General features: G+C 36.2%; 1 protein-coding gene across 1 annotated transcript in view; it reads right to left on the bottom strand.

The window, feature by feature from the left end:
• Window positions 1–1150: 1150 nt before the first annotated feature.
• RSPO2 (R-spondin 2) overlaps window positions 1151–20146 on the bottom strand; it is a 175287-nt gene continuing 156291 nt past the window's right edge. The window contains 1 exon segment of the mRNA XM_027768053.1: window positions 1151–2645. Coding sequence (XP_027623854.1) covers window positions 2530–2645 — 116 coding nt within the window. The 3' untranslated portion in view covers window positions 1151–2529.

Consider the following 20146-nt stretch of genomic DNA (forward strand, 5'->3'; position numbering starts at 1 on the left):
ACAGGAGTAATAACAGGTAACAACTTGTGTTGTTCTTACTATATACCATGCTGTGCGGAAGGGACTTTACCTAATTCTTTTTTTTTTTTTTTGGAGAGGTTTTCTCTATAGGACACGTGTGCTTGCCAGACAGAGAGAGAGAGACATAGGGACAGAAAGCGAGAAATCACCCCCCAGGGGGGATGGTCACGCTGCAATCCCTTCTCCTCCATTCTCCTCTCGGGATATTGGGCACACGCACATGTGCCCGGCGTGAGTTTTAAGCCACCGTGTCCGGGACACGAACCGCGGTCGACTACGTGGGAGTCCAGCGACATAGCCATTACGCTAACTGCTGGTTCCCACCTAATTCTTAAAACACAACCCTACAGGTTCATTTTAGTGTGTAAAATACAGCCCTATTGACACATAATATTGTGATCTCTATTCACAAGTAAGAGAACTGAGACTTGGAGAGATTAAATTTGTTCCAGGCTGCTTGGCTCTAACATCCCTACTTAGCATACACTACAGTGTAACACATAGCTGCATGACTTAGTGTGCTAGATGTAGTTACTAACAGGGGTTTTTGGGGTCTGCTTTTTTTTAAGGGGGAAACAATATTTGTGGGTAGAGTTGTTAAAGTCTTGTATTTTTTCCTAAATATATCTCTAAAGTAAAAACAAAACAAAAAAACAAACACTCCACAAAAATAATTTTGGAAATTTTTAATGCACAAAAAACATCCCAGAAACAGAACAGGTATTGACTTATTAACCGTGAAGCACTATATAAAGGAGACCCCACCCCACATAGTAAATAGGAATATAGTGTAAATAGACAGAGGGTGAACACTTTAGGATTAAATGCAAACCCTAAAGCTGTATACAACATTCATATATGGCTTATTATCTCATAGCAATACTATTTTCATAATGACGTATATAACATACTTACTGTTAAGATGCTTTCGACTCAAAAGTTAAACAAAAATACTGAAGAGGTAGTTTTGCCAATGCAAGGTGAGAAAAAGGCTTTACCTTGCTTTGGTTGTTTCCTCAAAAATCTGCAACCATTTCTTTATGTTCTAATTTTCTCCTGGATAAGCCAGAAAGATGATTTTTTTTAGAACAGAAATGACCAATCACAACCCTTTGAACAACCGTTTTTAGGATAGAAATGACCAATCACAACCCTTTGAACAACCAGTTTTGCCCCAAGTGGACAATGATGCTTTTAAAATTTCAAAACGATTGAGTTGAAAGTGATCAGGAAAATTTCCAGAGTGTTCCTCCTTGCCTTGGCTATAAAATGATTCTGGTGCAATGGAAATCTATGAAGGGCTGACAAGCAGTTGTAGTCATTCACCCTATTGTCTCCTTAAACTCAATGCATGGACTTTGATAACTTCTATAATAATCCCCCCAAAATTGGTAGGTGCCTTGTCACTGAAAGTTAGGAACTGTTTTAAGTTTTTTTAATGAAGTCAGAAATAAGTTTGAAAACTTCTCTAGTTGGCCTGTGACACTGCAGGATTGGTGGTACAAGTGTCAGCACGTAATCCCTCATGCTTTCGGTTGTTTCATGAAGTCATCGGTTCTTAAAATTCAAAGGGAGTCGTGGCTTCTCCCTGCCAGATGCCACTTGCTCATTTACCTGTGTGTGCGACACATGGAGTGGAGAAGATCTGTCAATTTTCAAACTCTTTGACACTGGTCTTTAGACCCTATATACAAACTAGCTTATCCTATCCTTACAATGAGAAATAAGCCCACAAAAAAATAAAAAATAAAAAGTTTCAAGAGGCAACAAAACATTTGTCAATTCTCAGAACTAGAACAGTCACGTACTGGACAATGGTTAGGAACCACTAGAAACAAAGTGACATCATATTAGTCAGGTATAACTTCTTACACACAAGAAAGCATAAATATACAGTAAATACGAGCTTCCTATGTCGCCCCAGCAGAATATGTACAGATGAGAGCGGCAGCGAAACTGAGTGGGAATTCCCTTACATATCCCCAGCTAAAAAGCAGTTCGGGCACACAACAGTTCGGAGGTGACAGATGCTGAGGACCCATGTGGGGACACTAAGCAGATATCCACATACATTTATCCTCAAAAATGCACGATGTGAGAAACGAAGGTCACAAGTGAGTAGCGCTTTGCCTGCCGAGTATCTTCTTTCACATAAATAGGCACAAGTCCGTCCTCCAGCGGTGGTCAGCAAGTCGCACGCCTCTCACATGGCCATGGTGCTGGGGACAGATCCTCTCAGCACACACTGAGCCAAGTCCCAGGCTGTGCAATCACACCTGCTTCCACGGATTCAGGTCAACACGCTCCTGCCTTCAGTCTTGGGACTCAAATCAAAGTATAAATAACAGAGGCCCTGCTTGTGGCTCTGCCTTTCACAATGTAACTGGGAACCAGTACTGGTCAGTGCAGCACGCGTGCTGGACACCAGTGTGCAGGAGTGGAGAGCAGCTTTGTGCACTTTTGCAAAAACGAAAACCCCCCAAACATCCACCATTAATGTCTTTTATTTTACTGGTTAGCTCTGTCTGTCGCTAGGAAGACGCTGTGCTGTTCCTGGGCTCTCTCCATCAACTTCCTCTTCTTCTTCTTGTTCCTCTTCTCCTTTGCCTTGGGTGTTCTCTTCCCTACAATGGGGGGAAGAGAGAGAGAAATGAGCAGATGTCGGCAAAGGTTCTTTCTCTAGGAAAGAAAACACAAAACATCGAGGGTTTTGCACAAAGGCCATCTGGAAAACATCACCTATGGAAAAAGCAGCCTCAAAGAGAAAATGGTTCACATTAATTTTGACAGAATAATAATAATTTACTAAATTGGGTATGCTGTCTAAAACAGAGACTGATCTTCCTGTTACAGAGAATTGGCATATTTAAAAACCTCCCAGTGGCCTGATCAGTCTTCCAAATATCATCCTGCCACAAAAACTCCATTTATCCCTTCCTACTTTTAACAATGCTACCCTTTACTAGACATTTTTACATCTTTCTGCTGCCCCATATGTCAGTGGGCTGAAAGAAAATAAGCATCTATCTACAGTAAATACACCAGAAGTTTCAAACTCCCCTGTCTCAGCCTCATGGGGGAAAAAAAAGTCTTGTTTGTAACATTACTCCCCTTCATGTTCTTGAAACGCTGATATATGAAATGACATGTGTGTAATATTTTATTTTCTATGAACATTCACGAGGACATCATTCCTTGTGTGCCTTATGGCTCCTTACCCAAATCCCCTGGACAAGTTGTTCTTATTAATGGAGAATAAGAAGAATGCTTTCTTGTTCTGATGTACTGGTGGTATGTGTCTTCTACCTCAAATCATATCAAGTTATCCTATTTCTCTTCTTTGCCTTAGCTACTAGGAAGCCCAGACCACAAACTAAATAGTTGAGGTCTTGTTCCATCCAGAGTTTTTGGGTGCTCTTTTCCCTTTGCCTCTTCCAACTCGTGGTTGTGGTTTATAGTCTTCATAAAGCTTCAACATTTCTTTGCAAGTAAGTATATATAAGGTAACAAAAAAGAATAATGAACATAAGGATTTTTTTTTCAGTCCATTGCCCCATCTCAGTCCTAGAAACATAGGATAATGGGATTTTTAGAACAGAAAAAAATTGTTAAAGGTCTGCATTTTACAAAAAGTCACCACTTACACTTTCAGCACAGGAAGACTTCAACGAAGTAGAAAGATCCCTATGAGTTCTCCCTCCCCGTTTACCTTCCAAGTTTATCATGCAGTTCTACAAAATGTAAGTTTTCTCTTACTATAAGGTGTAGCTATTACACACTGCTGTAGTCAGGACCACAAATAGGATATTCCATTTCATGCTCCTCATGCTGCCCACAGCTACGAAACTCAATATCGTAGACCCTTTCATTACAGGGATATTGCTGGCCAATTTTTCAATCCAGACAACACAGAAGGTAGCTGTGTCAAAACTGAAAGCGAAGCAGACCAGAGACTGGGGAGATGCATGCCTTAGGAAACAAGAGTCACATAAGATTAAGGGAGGGAATGAAATTTTTATAATGAAGATATTCCTCATTTCTGTTCTTTCTGATCAGAAAGCCTGTGTTTTGTTTGAGGACAGGAAGCAATCTCACTAAGGCCTTAATGCAGTGACTGGCACATAGTCAATGTTTGATAAATGTTTGCTGAGCTACAATTATTAATCACAAGAAAAAAGATGAAGTGTTACTTATTTTTAATAGGACACTGCATTAAAAAAACAAGAACATGATCATCTCCCCATATGAAATTATAAAGTTTCTTGATATTAACTCTTGGTTCTAATTAGATTCTGGCATTAACATTATAATGGCATTTTGCCATCTCTAAAATGTAGTTAATCCTACCCAATGAAACTGCAGTCCAAGCGATCATTAATCAAAGCAGTTGTAAAATTACAACTATTTAGTAACGCTATCTCTAATGATGCGACATACCTAATGAGGATAAAGAGATGGGATAATTAATATCAAATAGCATATTTAAAAAGAAACTTCCATGATAAAGTTTTATGAAGAAGGTTTCCTTAGTACTATTTTTTTTTCCAAGCAAACGACAAAAATCCTTGGATAAAAAAAATCATTGCTAACTACATTTTAAATACTCATTTGGCTTATACTTAATTTATATGAAGCCTAATATTTCTTTTAAAAGTAATTTGAAATAAAGGGAATGGAAAGAATAAAGCTAACTTATTAGATTGTTAAATATGTTCTAAAATTTTGATATACTAAATGTTAAAGAAAACTTTTCACATTCACAATTTTAATTTTTCATATAAATTATGGAGTTGAAAGTTAAATGTGAACTACTTTCACTAACAGCAAATCTATACAAAATGACTGGAACTCCTATTTTAAAATGGCCAATTTCATATATTTTCCCATTATTTTGATATAATTGTCAATATTAAATTGTCTTTGGGTTTGCTGGCTGATATGATATGGTATAAAACTTGCATAAAGTAACTAGTATCCTGGCCAAATCTTCAGCAATGCTTCTGAAAACTTACTTATATCATATAATTTTTTTGAATTGTATGATTATTACTTTGGCAATAAGTTATGTAGTACCAATTCCAACCTGCAATGTTTTTGGGGCCCCCTAATTGCAACCCTAAAGACTTTCCTCCGAAGTTGCTTTTGAATGACATCCCTTTGCTATTATTTGGTTGGTTGGTTTTGTTTTTGGCCAATCCCATTTCTCATGTAGAATATATTGTAAATACCAAAGAATTAAGATGGTTAGCCAAGATTTGACCACAGACAGGCCTAAATTAACTGAAACTATGTTGTGGGCCATAGGAGGCTGTTCTGACTTTCAGCCCAACTCAAAGTAATAAAAGAATATTAAAACATGGCATAAGGTATAAGAATGGTCTTGCATAGATGTTCTTCTGAGTGTTACTAAGATTTTCACACATGAAGGACAAAATTAATCAGTAAGATCAAAGCTAAAAAATATACCCCTGTTCTTATGTATATATTTGAAATAAGTTATATTGGACATACAAGTATGCTAATTTGCCTCCACTTAACTTCTTCACAACTGTAGTCATGAGATTGGACTAGGAGAATAACTTCTATTAGATTTCAGAGTATTGCACTTCTCAAAGCACATTCATGCTGTACAGGAAGTATTTAAAGGCAAGTGTGATACCACGTATCCAAAGAATGATTCAGCTCATGAATTTAACTATCTTTTTATTTCATGAGAAAAGAAATAGAGTATGTACTGCCCAAGATCAGAAGAAAAGCTTTGCGTTTTATGAGGGAGATTGTCAGCTTCCAGCATATTCAATTGTAATGACGTACTCTGCACATCTTTCCCAAGGGCTTTGAGAGGGAGAAGTAAACCCAAGTGAATCTTCTCAATACTAGGCAGAGTCAGGTCTACAGAGCAGATCTTTTCAGCACTGTTTGGGCGATGCAAGACGACTTGCCCAGATAGTATCTTTTTTTTTTTTTTAAGAGAGATTTTTATTATAGGGTGCGTGTGCTCACTGGAGAGACAGAGACAGAGAGACAGAAAGTAAAAAATGACCCTCCAGGAGGATGGCCATGCTGTAATCCCTTCTCCTCCATTCTCATCTCGGGATCTTGGGCACACATGCATACACACCCAGAATGAGTTTTAAGTTCTTGGGTCTGGGATTCAAACCACAGTCGACTACATGGGAGTCCAGCAATGTAACCATTACACCACCTACGGGTCCTATCAGTATCATTTTTAAGGAAGGCAACTGCGGTTTAAGAGAGAGAGGTGACCTCAGGGAGGAAGCAAACCTGGTAGCTAAGGTATAATCTTTCATTATAGCTGCTAGTTTCTACATTTATAGCATGAAGATGCTACTTCTATTTTTTATTGGAATGTTATGAGATACCATGTGAAATATGTGTCCCCAAATTAAAGGTAGATATGTAAAATATCACTAGAAAGACAAGAAATCGTAAAAATGAGCAAACGTAGGAAGAAATATGATCAAAACCAGACACTAACCAACCTAATTACATTGGCTTGCACACATGGAAACTGTCCAATGGGATAACCTATCAACTCTTCCACACAAGAAGGTGAGCAATTTATTATGGAAATATTTCAACACCCATCTGTCGATTACTGCTAGTAAGATAAGAATAGGGTAGATTATTTTGGACTAAGATATTATTCTGACTTAGAAATTACATGAAGCTGTGAAAATACCAACTCCAAGCCCATTCACTCACTGATTTCATTCTTTTATAAGTTCCCAAATTCAAGCAAGGTCTTCAAATAGTTTTTTTTTCTCAGTAGATTAAGGCAATAGTCTCTCTATCATTAAAACAACAATTCTTCTATAGATATCAGTAAGGCACAGAGGCTGTCCAGCGTTTCCATACTAAGTGCTTGTTTTGAGACTTTCTATGGATACATTCAATGGGAGAAAACGGAAGGAAAAAAATCAGTAGCTGTGACTATAAAAATAAAGTATTTTCTTTAAAAAAAAAAAAGTCTTTTCTGTATGTGTGTATGTGTGTGCGTATATATGTGTGTGTGTGTATATGCATGTATACAAACACACGAGAAAGCAAGTCACAATTATTTTTAAAAAGTAATGAACTGTAATTAAGATTTTGAGCAACACAACTGTGACAAAAGTAATCACTTGAAACCAGAATCTAGTTTTACCTATTTTTATAAGTTTGACTTGAAACCTGGGCCTTCACTGCAGTATGAAATTCACTATGGAGACATGGAGATCACATCAAAGAGATTCGGTCATTCTTCAAGTAACTGAAACTTAGAGACGAAATGCCTTTTGTAACTGTGAACCCAGAAAAGTCTCATACTTCAGAAAACACTCCATAGGCAGAATATAAAAGATGCTTCCACAACCTAAACTCACAAGGACTGAATAGTAGATGATAAATAGCAATCGGGCCATTTTTTTCTTTCACTTGGGCACATTGAGTATGCCCCAAAATGAGTAGCAACAGAGATTTATTTATCTAAGAGTGATTAATGCTTTTCTGGAAAAATGCCATCTGGTTCCTAAAATATTTTACAAGCTCATATAAAAATAGACAAAAGACCTAAATACAATTCAGAAAAAGAAATTAAAAATTAGTTAATGAGTACATTTAAATAATCAACTCTCACAATTAAAACTGACCTATAAAATGAGATGCCAACTGCAAAGATCCATAAAGGTAAAAATATCTAAAACTGGTAAGAATGTGGTGGGACAGGCATCAGGATGCATTAAGAGAATATAAAAATTGATACAGCCTTTCTGAGAAGCCATCTGGCAATGTATATAAAAGCATTAAAAATAATCATAACTTCTGACTCAGATCTAGGAACCTATCCTAGGAAAATAATCTAAACTTGGACAAAGATTTATGTACAGAGATGTTTATGATAATACTGACAAAAATGAAAATTACCTAATTACCTACAATAACTTCTCACAACCTCTTCTTTTATCATTGCTGGAGTACTAAAGTATTTTTAATTCTGATTTCCCCCTCCCACCCTCACCAGGGCACATGAACTCAGCAGAAACAGAGAAAGTAAAAGTGAGAAATCATCCTCCAGGGGGGATGGCCACATGGTAATCCCTTCTCCATTCTCCCTTGGGATTTTGGGTTTGCACACACAGGAAATATTTTATATCTTAAAGCAACAACAATTACATGTATTTCCAGGAGTATTATTCTTGTATGTCCCTGAAACTCAACATAAGTAGGTATAAGATAAAGCTGGTAATCCAAAAACATTCCAATGGTGGTGGTAAGCAGTTCTTTTGTGGTGTGATCACTCACAATCAGATCTAAGACATAAAAAGCATAAGAACTACTAACCTAACACTCCAGATATTAAGAATGGAAGTTCATGATTTTTTTTAATCTAGAAAATGGTTCAAGTAGGGAAATTAGAGAATGACTGAGATCTACAACAATGTGTTCTCTACGACTTAAGATAAAAACCTTCCCACTGTTAATAATAGTTCAGAATAACACATTTATTTTCAATGCCAAACAAAAATGGAATACTTACAGTCTACAACATGCTTTTGTACATGTATGCATGTGTATATATATACATATATATGTATATACATACATACAAATACACACAATGTTAAATGATTAAGTCAAACTATTGGGTCATCCGAAAAGTCATGATGCATTTTTCTGTTTGTGTGTTTGTGTGTGTGGCAAGAACATTTAAAATCTACTCAACAATTTTTAAGTGTACAGGTTATTTGTGCCAGCTGGAGAGCCAGAGTGAGGTAAGGAGAAAAGCACACGCATCATTTATGCTACAGTTCCTTAGGTGCACGTTTAGTGATGTCCACCTGGCTTTTCAGAAACACGCCTTCTCCACACCCATGCTTGCTGCAGCACTATTCACAGTAGTTAGGATAAGGGCTCGACCTAAGCACCCAACGGCAGATGAATGGAGCACTATTCAGTCATATAAAGAAGGAAATCCCATCATTTGAAGCAAGATGAATAAATTTGGAGGAAGCAAAGTTAAGTAAAATAAACCAGACACTGAAAGCAAATACCGTATGTTCTCATTGATTGGCGGAAACTATCAATAAAAGATTCTATTATATAGAAATGGGAAGTGTTAACAGTGGCTATCAGAAGCTGGGAATAGAAGGCAACGGGAGGGAAAAAACTGGGTTAACTTATATAAGAATCTGGTTTGCTAAGTGCAATGATTTGCAGAGTACTATAGTACATTAGAGTAAAAACAGTTGGAGACGATCCAACATATACTTCAAAATAGAATGGTGTCTGAGGTTGGCAGGTGGCATGGTGGTTAAGGGCACTGGACTCCCACATGGCTGACTGTGGTTTGAATCCTGGACCTGGCAGCTTGCTTTCTCACTTTCTTTCTTTCTCTTTCCCCTCCCTCCCTCCCCCCCCCTTTCTCCTTCTCTCGTCAAATTAAAATAAATAAAGTTAAATAAAATAATTCTGAAAAAAATTAGAATGGTGTCTCTCAAATGTATACAACATAAAGTCATGATAAATGTATGAGATGGTAGATATTTTTATTACCACAGGTTGACTGTTATATAATTTATGCATGTTTTGTAAAGCCACACTGTACCCCCATAGACTTGGACAAATATTGTATGTAAATCAAATTGTGATTAAAAAGAGAAATGCACTCTTTACAGAAAATGTATTGCAGAAAGCAACATCTCCTTTTTCAGTGGTTATTTGTTATGACCAAATTTTCTTTGAGAAAACTACAATCTTGAGATAAACCAAGTGTGAAGGCATAAAAAGAATATAACGAGGGACCAGCAGATGGTTTAATGGTTATATCACTGGACTCCCATGTAGTCAACTGCGGTTGGAGTCCTGGATCTGGTGGCTTAAAACTCATGCCAGGCGTGTGTGCGTGCATGCCCAAGATCCCAGAGGAGAATGGAGAAGAAGGGACTTTGGTGTGGCCATCTCCCCACCCCAGGGGGGAGTGATTTCTTGCTGTTTTTTTTGGCAAGCATAAGTGCCCTATAGTGAAAATCCCTTTTTTAAAAAAAAGAGAAAAAAGAAAGGAAGAAAAAAAAAAGCTACTTACTGAGGAGAATTTACTAGGCCATCTTGAATTTTGAGTAGTAACTTGAGAAAAACTTCTAGTGATCACTTAATCTTCATCTTCATCTTGGGAACCAGCAGCTAGCGTAATGGCTATGTCACTGGATTCCCACGTAGTCGACTGCAGTTCGCGTCCTGGATCCGGTGGCTTAGAACTCACGCCGGGCATGTGTGTGTGTGTGCCCAAGATCCCGAGAGGAGAATGGAGGAGAAGGGATTGCGGCTTGACCATCCCCTCTGGGGGGTGATTTCTCGCTTTCTGTCTCTCTGTCTGCCTGGCAAGTGCACGCACCCTATAGTGAAAACCTCTCAAAAAAAAAAAAAAAAAAAAGAGAGAGAACATGCTTTAGAGATCTATACACAATCTAGAGATAACTTACAAGTAGTTGTTAATACTTCATAGAGTGACAACTATCCAAAATAAAAGTTAACTGACAAAATGAACTTTACTGGACTCTACCCACACAGACTTACACTAATTTGTAAAATCTAATTCAATGTGACTGACTGCAAAGCCTCAGAGTGTTACTGTTCTATATATAAAAGTGTGGCATATAGGGCCAGTCCAAGGTATAATTTAAAGTGGTTAAAAGTGGCTGGATCCCATGTGGCCAACCATTTGGTTAAAGTCTCAGACATGGCAGCTTGAGAAACATGCTGGGCACATGTGCATGCATGACCAAGATCCCAAAAGGAGGGAGAAATGGAGAAGGGATTGCTGCATGAAGATTCTACATGAGAAGTACTTTAGCACTTTCTTTCTCTCTCACTGGTGCATGTGCCCTCTGGCATGCATAAAAAATAAATGTGTGCTAATGCTATTTTGTTTTTAAGACTTCTCAATTTTTCGCAAATAAGACTTTTTTACTAAGCATGAGAGCTGTTACCCATTTTGTTGACAGGAAGCCCCCTTCAGTTTTAAAATCTCTTCTCATGGTTCAAATGATGAAAATGGAAGAAAAGCTCACTGTGAAGCTCATGTGGACCTTTATGATCACTAAGTTTTCCTGCACGTATTTCAGAAGTTCCTTGTTTTATAGCTCTAAAAAAAAAATCATTCATCTTCAAGTGACCTATAAAGGGTCAATAAGTTATTCCCAAGTCCTCACCAATTCACTTGAATCAATAAGACCTACAGCAAAGTAATTTGAAGGAAATTTGGGTTCGGTCCATGTAACAACCCTGTTGATCACTCCAGTTGATAATCTCTTAGATAATCTGGTACCTCAAACAGGACAAGACAAAATGGCAATGACTAAGCTTCTACATGGTTTAGGATGGGGAAATAAACATAGAGAGGTGGCTTTGAAACTATTCAAATTATTTTTTCATAAATATTTCAGGTTCTTGGTAAGCAAAGATTCAGGTTAGTAGAAACCATAAAGTTTGTGAAAAATAAATGCATAATTTTTACCACAAGGGGGCAATAATTCACTTTTACTGTAAGAATACTGGTTAAAAGTTTTTTGTTTGCTTTGTTTTATTTTAATGTGCAGGGGAGTTTGGGGACTCTAACTTGTTAAATATATGTTTTTTTAAACCCCAAGTGGGGGCACTTACTTTTTTATTTCTAGCCCAATGTCAGCCTGAAGTGGACTAAAGACTCAAAGAAAAGCAGAGCAAGATGTTTAAGGATAAAGGGAACAAACAACAAAAAAGAGAGAGATGATGATGAATCTGCTATTTAGACAGTGATTTACCTGCCCAAAATAGGTCCTTTTTCTTGATTCTCTTATTTATAATAAAGTTATTACACTAAAAATGATCTTCATTATCTTCTGGTCCAAAAAGTACACATAGATTTGTTACTAAGGATGAAAGCTGATTGCTTGGTGGTGATTCCTAAAATAAGATTCTGCTGAATTGGCCTCCCAGCAGTCCGTGGGCCGGGCCAGATGAGGTATGTGGAGAGATGGCAGGTATGCCAGGCACTGACTATGCCCTGTTCTAACTCTGCCAAGTGGTTTAGATAGAAAGCAAGATGACACAGAAAACCTAGAGTGACCTACTCAAGTCCCTACAACTAATTGGTAGCAGAGCTAGGCTTGGAACACAGGTTTCAATTTCTTTCTCCTATACTTTTCCAGCCTTAAAGGTCACTGAAAAAGCATCTAGAGTCATTTTTCAAGAAAGGCAGAGATACATTGGAGAACAACTAATATTACTCTAACCAAATTCTATGAAAAAAATACTGACCTCATCATAACTGCTAAAAAACCCTTTATGAACTACTAGCTACATAAAATATGTGGGGACCTTCAAAAAGTTATGGAAAGTATGTATTATGAAAACACTATGCATGATGCTGACTCCAGAGCCTAGTGGTTAAGGGAGCAAGAGTCTATTAGGTTGTCAGGTAAGCCATGACATATTTTTCTTTTTATATAAAATGCATCAAGCACCTGTACATGCATGCCCCAAATTTTGATGGGATGGAGAAGGGACTGTCACATGTACTAGCACCATTTGAGAGTTGCTTTCTCCTTCTTTCTCTGTCTCACTCATTAGTGTACATGCCTGCTGACAAATTAATATTTTTTAAAAGCATGCAAAGATTTCAATATTTTTACACCGACATAAACTCATACAATAGTTCCATTTTTCCATGAACTTTTTAACATCCCTTTCTAACAACATACCTATAACTTGGACTTTAGTTGTTTATTCCTTTTCCTACCTTTTAGCAAGATGCAACCTATGAAATTTCCGAGCTAGCGTAAGTGAGATGGTGGACATTCCCGCTGCACTTTATCATGCACTTTAAATGTCTTATCCATGTTATCATTTAATTGAAAATTGTGGAAATAAATAAGTACTCCAACCATGCTGACAGAACACTGTGTAACAACCTGCCCTAAATTTACTCAAAATAAGTACCATTTGTTGAAAACTATCAGACTCATTTGCCATTCATTCCTAAATTAGGTAAGATAAAGCATCAGATTTTGCAGAGAAAATGATACCACTGTTTTCATTTGATTAGGAGCTATGAGATAACCAGAAAAGAATTTCCAGTTCCTCCAGAGCTGACTTCATACTATAAGGGAAGGTACCTTTCAGGATAATTCCATTAGGACAAGAGGATTTAATACCTTCTTCTTGGTCTTAAATCAATAACCATTAGCTTAAAAAAAAAGTTCAAGAAATGACATTTAGGACTATCATCATATGGCAAGCATTTAATTTGGATTTAACACAATTTCTATAGAACTTGAAGAGACACACATACAAATTGAAAGAAAGTTAGCAGTAGTTTCTACATGTAGCTATATGAGAGCACTGTTATCAGTCTATGCCTATTGCTGACCTAAGTGGCAACTTTTACCTAAGACCATCAATACAGGATAACATGAGGGATGCATGCTCCACGCAGGTCAAACACATATCCCCTCCACTGAGACATGACCTCCCTCCTCATTATAACATTGACCACCTTCTATTGCGATTTTGTTTGACTATATGTCAAGGCTACTAGTTTTTGAATAATTAAGAATAGCTACAATTTAATGCCAATACATATCAGAACTCTGGTTAGAGTCTTTCCAAAAATAAAGTTAGAATATTCACTCAAATCCGCCTCAGGAGTTAATACAAAGATATAAGAGGTCTTCAAGAAGTTCATGAAAAATATTTAGTATGGAAAAAAAAAAAGGCACAAATTTCTTCCAAAATTCTTTAACACCAAAATTCATATATTATTCCTTTTTTTATGAACTTTTGAAGTCCCCTCATATGCAGGCTACATCTAAACACTGTAATGCGTAAGGTCTTTGTCATCCATTGTAAAACAAACTCTCCTACTCTTCCTGAGCTGTCATTAGCTTCTGCCCTCAACTTCAGTTATATGTGGTCCATACAGACTACTCTAGTCCTGCATCAACCTTGTGACTTTTCAGCTTACCTGACTCTCAAACAAGTCTAGGTCTCTTTTGCCTCAATTACATATTCCCAAGAGAAGAATTCAGCTTGTCTTGGTTTTTCTGCAAGTTAAACCTTAAAGTCATGAATGCCTGGCCAGCCTAGGATGGGTCACTCCCAAGTCCAGCCTGAAGGAGTGTTATGGATCACTTTGGGAAGGCACCCAAAATACAAGTTGAGAACTTAGGTCTGGGGGACATTCTAGATTCAAAGCAGAATTAGGCCACTTAGAAGGAAGTCACCTTGAACTGATGACTTTGTTTTCCAAATCTTAGTTTTCTCATTTCTCATCTGATAGCGGCCATGGTGCCTGCCTCAACATCTTTGTAAATGCTGAATGAGAATATGAATAAAGTTCCAAATACTATACTTGGCACGCAAATGCTAAATAAATTATCCTACTTGATAAAGTGCCCCATGTGTGTTATTTCTAATTATTATGACAACCTGCAAAGCAAGCATTATTTCCATCTTGCAAATGAGGAAATAAACTTATAGCAGTTAAGTAAATAGCTCAAAATCACATAGCTCTACAGTGATTCAAACCAACATCTGGCCAATTCTAAAACCTGTGCTCTTTCTACTGTACTCTTTGGATCCCTTATTCCCAGCAAAATACCCTTAATTGCATAATCATTTAAATGACTGCTGTACAAACAATAAGTAAAAACTAGGCTGAAAAAAGGCCTCAACCTCCCTGACCAATGCCACACAATATTAGGGTTTCCTTGGGCCCCATTTGCTCCCCAGTGGGCCTGGCCTACAACCTACATTTCTCAGGTTAATTATTCTCTGGGGTTAGGCATTCAAAGCCTCAGTCAAGCAACACATTTAGTAGCTCCAATTCAGTATCAACCACATGCCTATAGCAAAACCCAAGGGAAGATGACACAGGATGCTTATTTTTCAACTGGGGAGTTGGAAGAAGACCCTGGATTCTGAAAGCCAGTTCACAGGTCAAAGGTGGTAGAATCCTCCAGGAAGTTGTTCTCATTTTTATTTTTTTTAAATAGAAGTTTCCTAGTCATTTACCAACTCCTGAATGAAAATCCAGATTTTTAAAGCTTCAGAGGCGATTCAGTGTCAAGTTAATTGCACACATATATAAAGTATAAAGCTCTGTTGAAAATGGGGTAGACCAGAGAAAGAAAAGGATTTTGGCACAAGATGGAAAAAGAAGTACCATATGACAGTGCTTCAACATTTATGGCAACCTCCTTCCCAACCTGTTGAGATACTACCCTCCCAAATGTGAAATGAAGCAAATCTCTTTTGGTTTGCGTTCTCTTCTCTTCAGTCTGTGGGTGATGACCCAGGAAGAAGCAAGCAGAGATCAAGCTGCCCCGTGTGGAGGAACGTGCATACCCAGGAAAAGCATCCTCATCTTTAAGCTCTAGTCAAAGTGTTGTAGGCCACTCAAGTCATGGCAGAGTCATTTCTTCTGTGGTTACATCTTGGAAACTTGATTTACTCTACACAATATTTTAATTTATTCTATAAGTAAGTTGTGTTTTGAGAGACAATCTAGTTCGTTTATAAAACTTCTAAAGAGCTAGATTAAAAAAATTACAATTGAAAACAATTAAAATTATAATTATATCTGGGGCCTCTTCCTAACTTAGATGCAGGACTAGTGCTTCAATAATTGCAAAAGTAAAAGAAGTCCCCTCAGTGCAGGTGATCCAAATATCAGGGGTATCTGGATGCGATCAGATAGGTTAACAGAGGGAAATAAGAAAGTTGATTATCTCTTTTGCTTTTAGAAAAGTGCTACAGGTTTATTTCACATTAAATCATCATCATCATGATGTACGTGTAGCCTATATACCAAGCAGTAAGTACTTTGCATATGTTAACTCATTGCATATTAAAAAGAGCCTTATTAAATAAAAGAGGACTTAAGTTTGTGAAAAGTAGAATTAGAATATTTTGGTGCAAAAATTTTTGAAGCCTATGCATAGTTTTTTTAAAATACGTTTTTCCATAAACTTTCTGAATACACTCCCTTCTCTACATAGATAACTGTCTTTACCCCCATTTTTTAGAAGAGAAAATGGAGGGTCAAAGAGATTAAGTACCCTAAGATGTCATACTTTGTAAATTGCAGGATTGAGATTTGAATTCAGTCTGGTCAGAAACTCTCCATGTTGTTTATTACATGATAGTTTCTCTCATCATTGTAGTATTGAGAAGTATGATCCCTTGAAGAGGAAGAGCGAAAGGAAGTCAATGTTATGCTCCTCCTGTCAATCTTCAGTTTTTAAAAATCCCATGAACTGGTCATTACAACATTTAATTTATAAAATGGAACCAAAGGCCATCATTAGTTTGATACCGGGCTAGATGAAAAAGGCATAGTTTTACTGCTATTCTTACATAACAAAAAAATTAACTTGCTTGTTTTTTATTTAAAAATAAATAGCCTCTATCTACAAGTAAAGACCAAACAAGTGTTTTGGCCACTATAAAACCATTGCCAATTACTCACTGATCATAATATGCTCAGTATACCTCGTGATTGTTAGAGACATCATATTCTAATGTTTTAAGACATCTATGACCTAGCTAGATTATTTTAAACCCCAGTGTAGTGCTTTTGTCTGTGACTACCAGACATTAAAACAGAGCAGGGCTTCTCTGTTATTTTTACGAACATCCTATTATTTAATAAAATGATTTTATTTCTCCTCAATTGAAAATGTACTTCCTGCTTCAGAAAAGATGCAAAAACATGTTATATAAGCTAAAATTCAAATAAAGTACTCTATATGTACTCATATATGTGTAATACATATCCATAATAAACTTTGCAAGCCTTGTTTATTGTCATGCTTCTAACACTATGTTCTTAACCATTTTATGTAACTCAGGGCTAAAGGACAGTATCTGAAACCAAAAGTTTACAAATTACCTGAAAAAATGTGAGATGTAATGGAACTGATTTTAAATAGGTCACTATTTTAATGATAGATAGCCAAGAGCAGCTTCACATTCCAAACTCACTGATTTCAGTAAAAGACATTACTTATCTGAAGTTCGACAAGAGAAACAATATGAAGAACAGCACTGGGCTATTATGTGAGACAAAACAAACTCAGGATTGTAGTATATCAAAATCAAGGACTTATTCTGAAATGAACTAAACAGACCATTGCAATGAAATTAAAAAGTCCATAGATAACTCAACACAATAAAAAAAAAAGAAACAAAACACACAAACACAAACACAATGTGATTTAAAACATAGGCAAAAGACTTAAACAGAAATTTCTCAAAGACAGACAGGTAAATGGCCAACAGATATATTTAAAAATGCTCAATATCTTTCATCATTAGGGAAAGCAAATTAAAAACCCCAGTGAAATAATATCTTACACCAGTTATAATGACTACTAACAAGAGGAATGGTAAGTGTTGAGGATGTTCAGAAAAAAGAACCCTTATATAATATTTATAAAAATACAAATTAGTGTAGTCATAATGGAAAACACTACAGTGGGAGAAATCACCTCAAAAAAACTAAAAATAGAACTTCCATATAGTCCAGTAAGCTCACCTCTGGGTACATATCAACTACTTGAAATCAGCATGTTGATGGGATAGCTGAAATCCTGTATTCCTTATTATTCATAACAGCCAAGATATGGGAACAACCTAAGTGTCATCACTGGATGAATGGATAAAGAAAATTTCATACACAATGAAATACTATACAACATTTAAAAAGAAGAGTATTTTGCCATTTCCAATAACATGGATGGAACTAAAGGACATTCATTATGTTAAGCCAGGAACAGAAAAGCAAGTCTTCAGTCATCTCACTCACGTGGAGAATTTAAAAAGGGAAGGAAATCAGAGAGAAAACAGTAGAGATGCAAGACATTTGTGGGACAGAGAAATGATTTATTATCTGTTGATGATGATGTGTAGAGTATTCTCAACTGGACTGGTCTGAGTTATATTTTATGTTGGGTAAATTCTCTTTATAAGCCAAATGATATATAGCAATTGAATGTTTTTTATATATTTAAAATCTATCTCATAGGAACAGTAGGAAGGTGACTACCAGATGCTAGGAGGAAGAAGAAGGGAGAGAAGGGAAGATGTTGATTAAGGGATACAAAGTTGAGCCAGCAGCAGGTGATGTGGTGGTTAAGGGGCTAGACTTCCACATGGTGACTACAGTTCAAATCCTGGACCTGTTGTCTTTCTCTCTCTCTCTCTATGTCTCTATCTCTCTCTTTCTGTTGAGCACCTGTGTCCTATAGCAAAATTTTAAAAGACAATATTAAAATAAAAAATTTCAAACTTTTAAAAGTAAAAATAAAGAATACAAAGTTTCATTAGACTACACAAATGAGTTTTAGTGATCTATTGCATAGCATGTGAATAGTGACCACTGTTAATAATGTATTGTGTATTTGAAAATTGCTAATAGATTTTTAATGCTTTCTTGACAAAAAAAAATTGGTAAGTTGGTGATATAATACATGTGTTAATTAACTTGATATACTTGTAGATTAAAAAACTCACATTATACCATTAGCATATACAATTATTTGTCAATTAAAAATAAAATTTTAAAAAGTCCATGTATGTAATAGTTAACAAAAAATAGCCATGAACATTAACACAAAATTAAATGGACACTGTATTTTCACTATGCTTGAATATAGTATCCTATTTGGCTTTCAACAATTTAAGCCAGTGGAACTAAATAAAGGTATGAAAGATATATTTAGTTAGGGAATTTGAGGAAAGACTACAGAGAATGTTTTGCTAAGAAATAACAAAAAAAGTCAACAAAATAGAATTGTTTTCTACCTTTCACTGTGTCACATACCAAAAATAAATAAAATTACAACTACATAGTCATAATAACTCCTTTATCTATTAGGGAAGTTAGAGACTGAGTTACTGAGAACAGATGTGAAAAGATTTCCTGCTTCCCCATTTTCAAAAATTAGGTAACCATTTTTCTGACAGTAGCTTAGAAATCAGAAGAGAAGGAATGAATTAAGAAACTTCTAGAAATCACTTCCAATCAGCTTGATTCTAATACAAAACAGACAATATGTGTGAGTGAAAAATGTTAAAGAAGATTAATACTTATATTTTTAAATTGCCTTTTTGTGCTTTTCAAGTCTTCCTATAGCAAAATTTAAGACTGCACCAAAATACTGTCTAAGGCTCACCATTTAACTGTTTTATTAAAAGCTAAATTGGTTCTAATATAACTCAAGTCTTATCTTTGAAAGACAACTGCAGCTGTGTTTTAATGACCCTCATTTAATCTTAAATTCTGGGTCACTCAAGGTTTCAGTAGTAGTGAAGTAAGCCCCTTAAAAATGGTGAAGACTATGCACAATTTCTCTGAGATGTGTGTTCATGTGTGCAAGTATATGTAAAATATATTCCTCCATAGAATACATCTAGACACATCTGGATACATGAGAATACGACTTACTTCCACATAAATGTACAAATGTTTATTTTATAGCATAAAACTGTATTTTTAAGGATTATGGCCAACGAATCACAAGTTTCTTCAAAAATAGAGGGAAGAATTCTAGAGAATTAAAAGTTATAAACTTAAGAGTTGTAAAATTCCTATGGTAAAATCTTAGAGTCATAACAAATTCATTATTTTTTTTTTGGTTCTAACAAAGAAAATTATGCATTAAATAATAAAGATTCTTGAGGATTTTTTTTAAGTTTATTTATCTTTTTCATGAGTAAGAGGGAAAAGAGAGTGGAGTGGGAGAAAGGAAAATGAGAGAGACAGAGAAAGAGACAGAGGCAGAACCCCTCATAGGAAACTGACATAGAAATTCACCCCTAGCCTCCAACAAGTCCTGGATAATGGTCAAGTGTGTAGTGTGTACCCTGTGTGCTTGCAGAGGTCTCCCGACTTGAATTTCAAACTTTTCATGTTGTATTGCCTTGCAGAGCATCATACTTTACCACTGCACCAATATCTGGCTTCCTCAGTCCCTGGAGTCCAGTTCTCTATTTTTTTTTTAAAAGAATAATTTTATTTAACTTTCTTCCTTCCTTTCTTTTAATTTGACCAGAGAGGGAGAGGAAGAGAAAGTGAGAAAGCAAG

The sequence above is a fragment of the Tupaia chinensis genome, unplaced genomic scaffold (assembly GCF_000334495.1).
Source record: "Tupaia chinensis unplaced genomic scaffold, TupChi_1.0 Scaffold145257_1, whole genome shotgun sequence".
Lineage (NCBI taxonomy): Eukaryota > Metazoa > Chordata > Mammalia > Scandentia > Tupaiidae > Tupaia > Tupaia belangeri.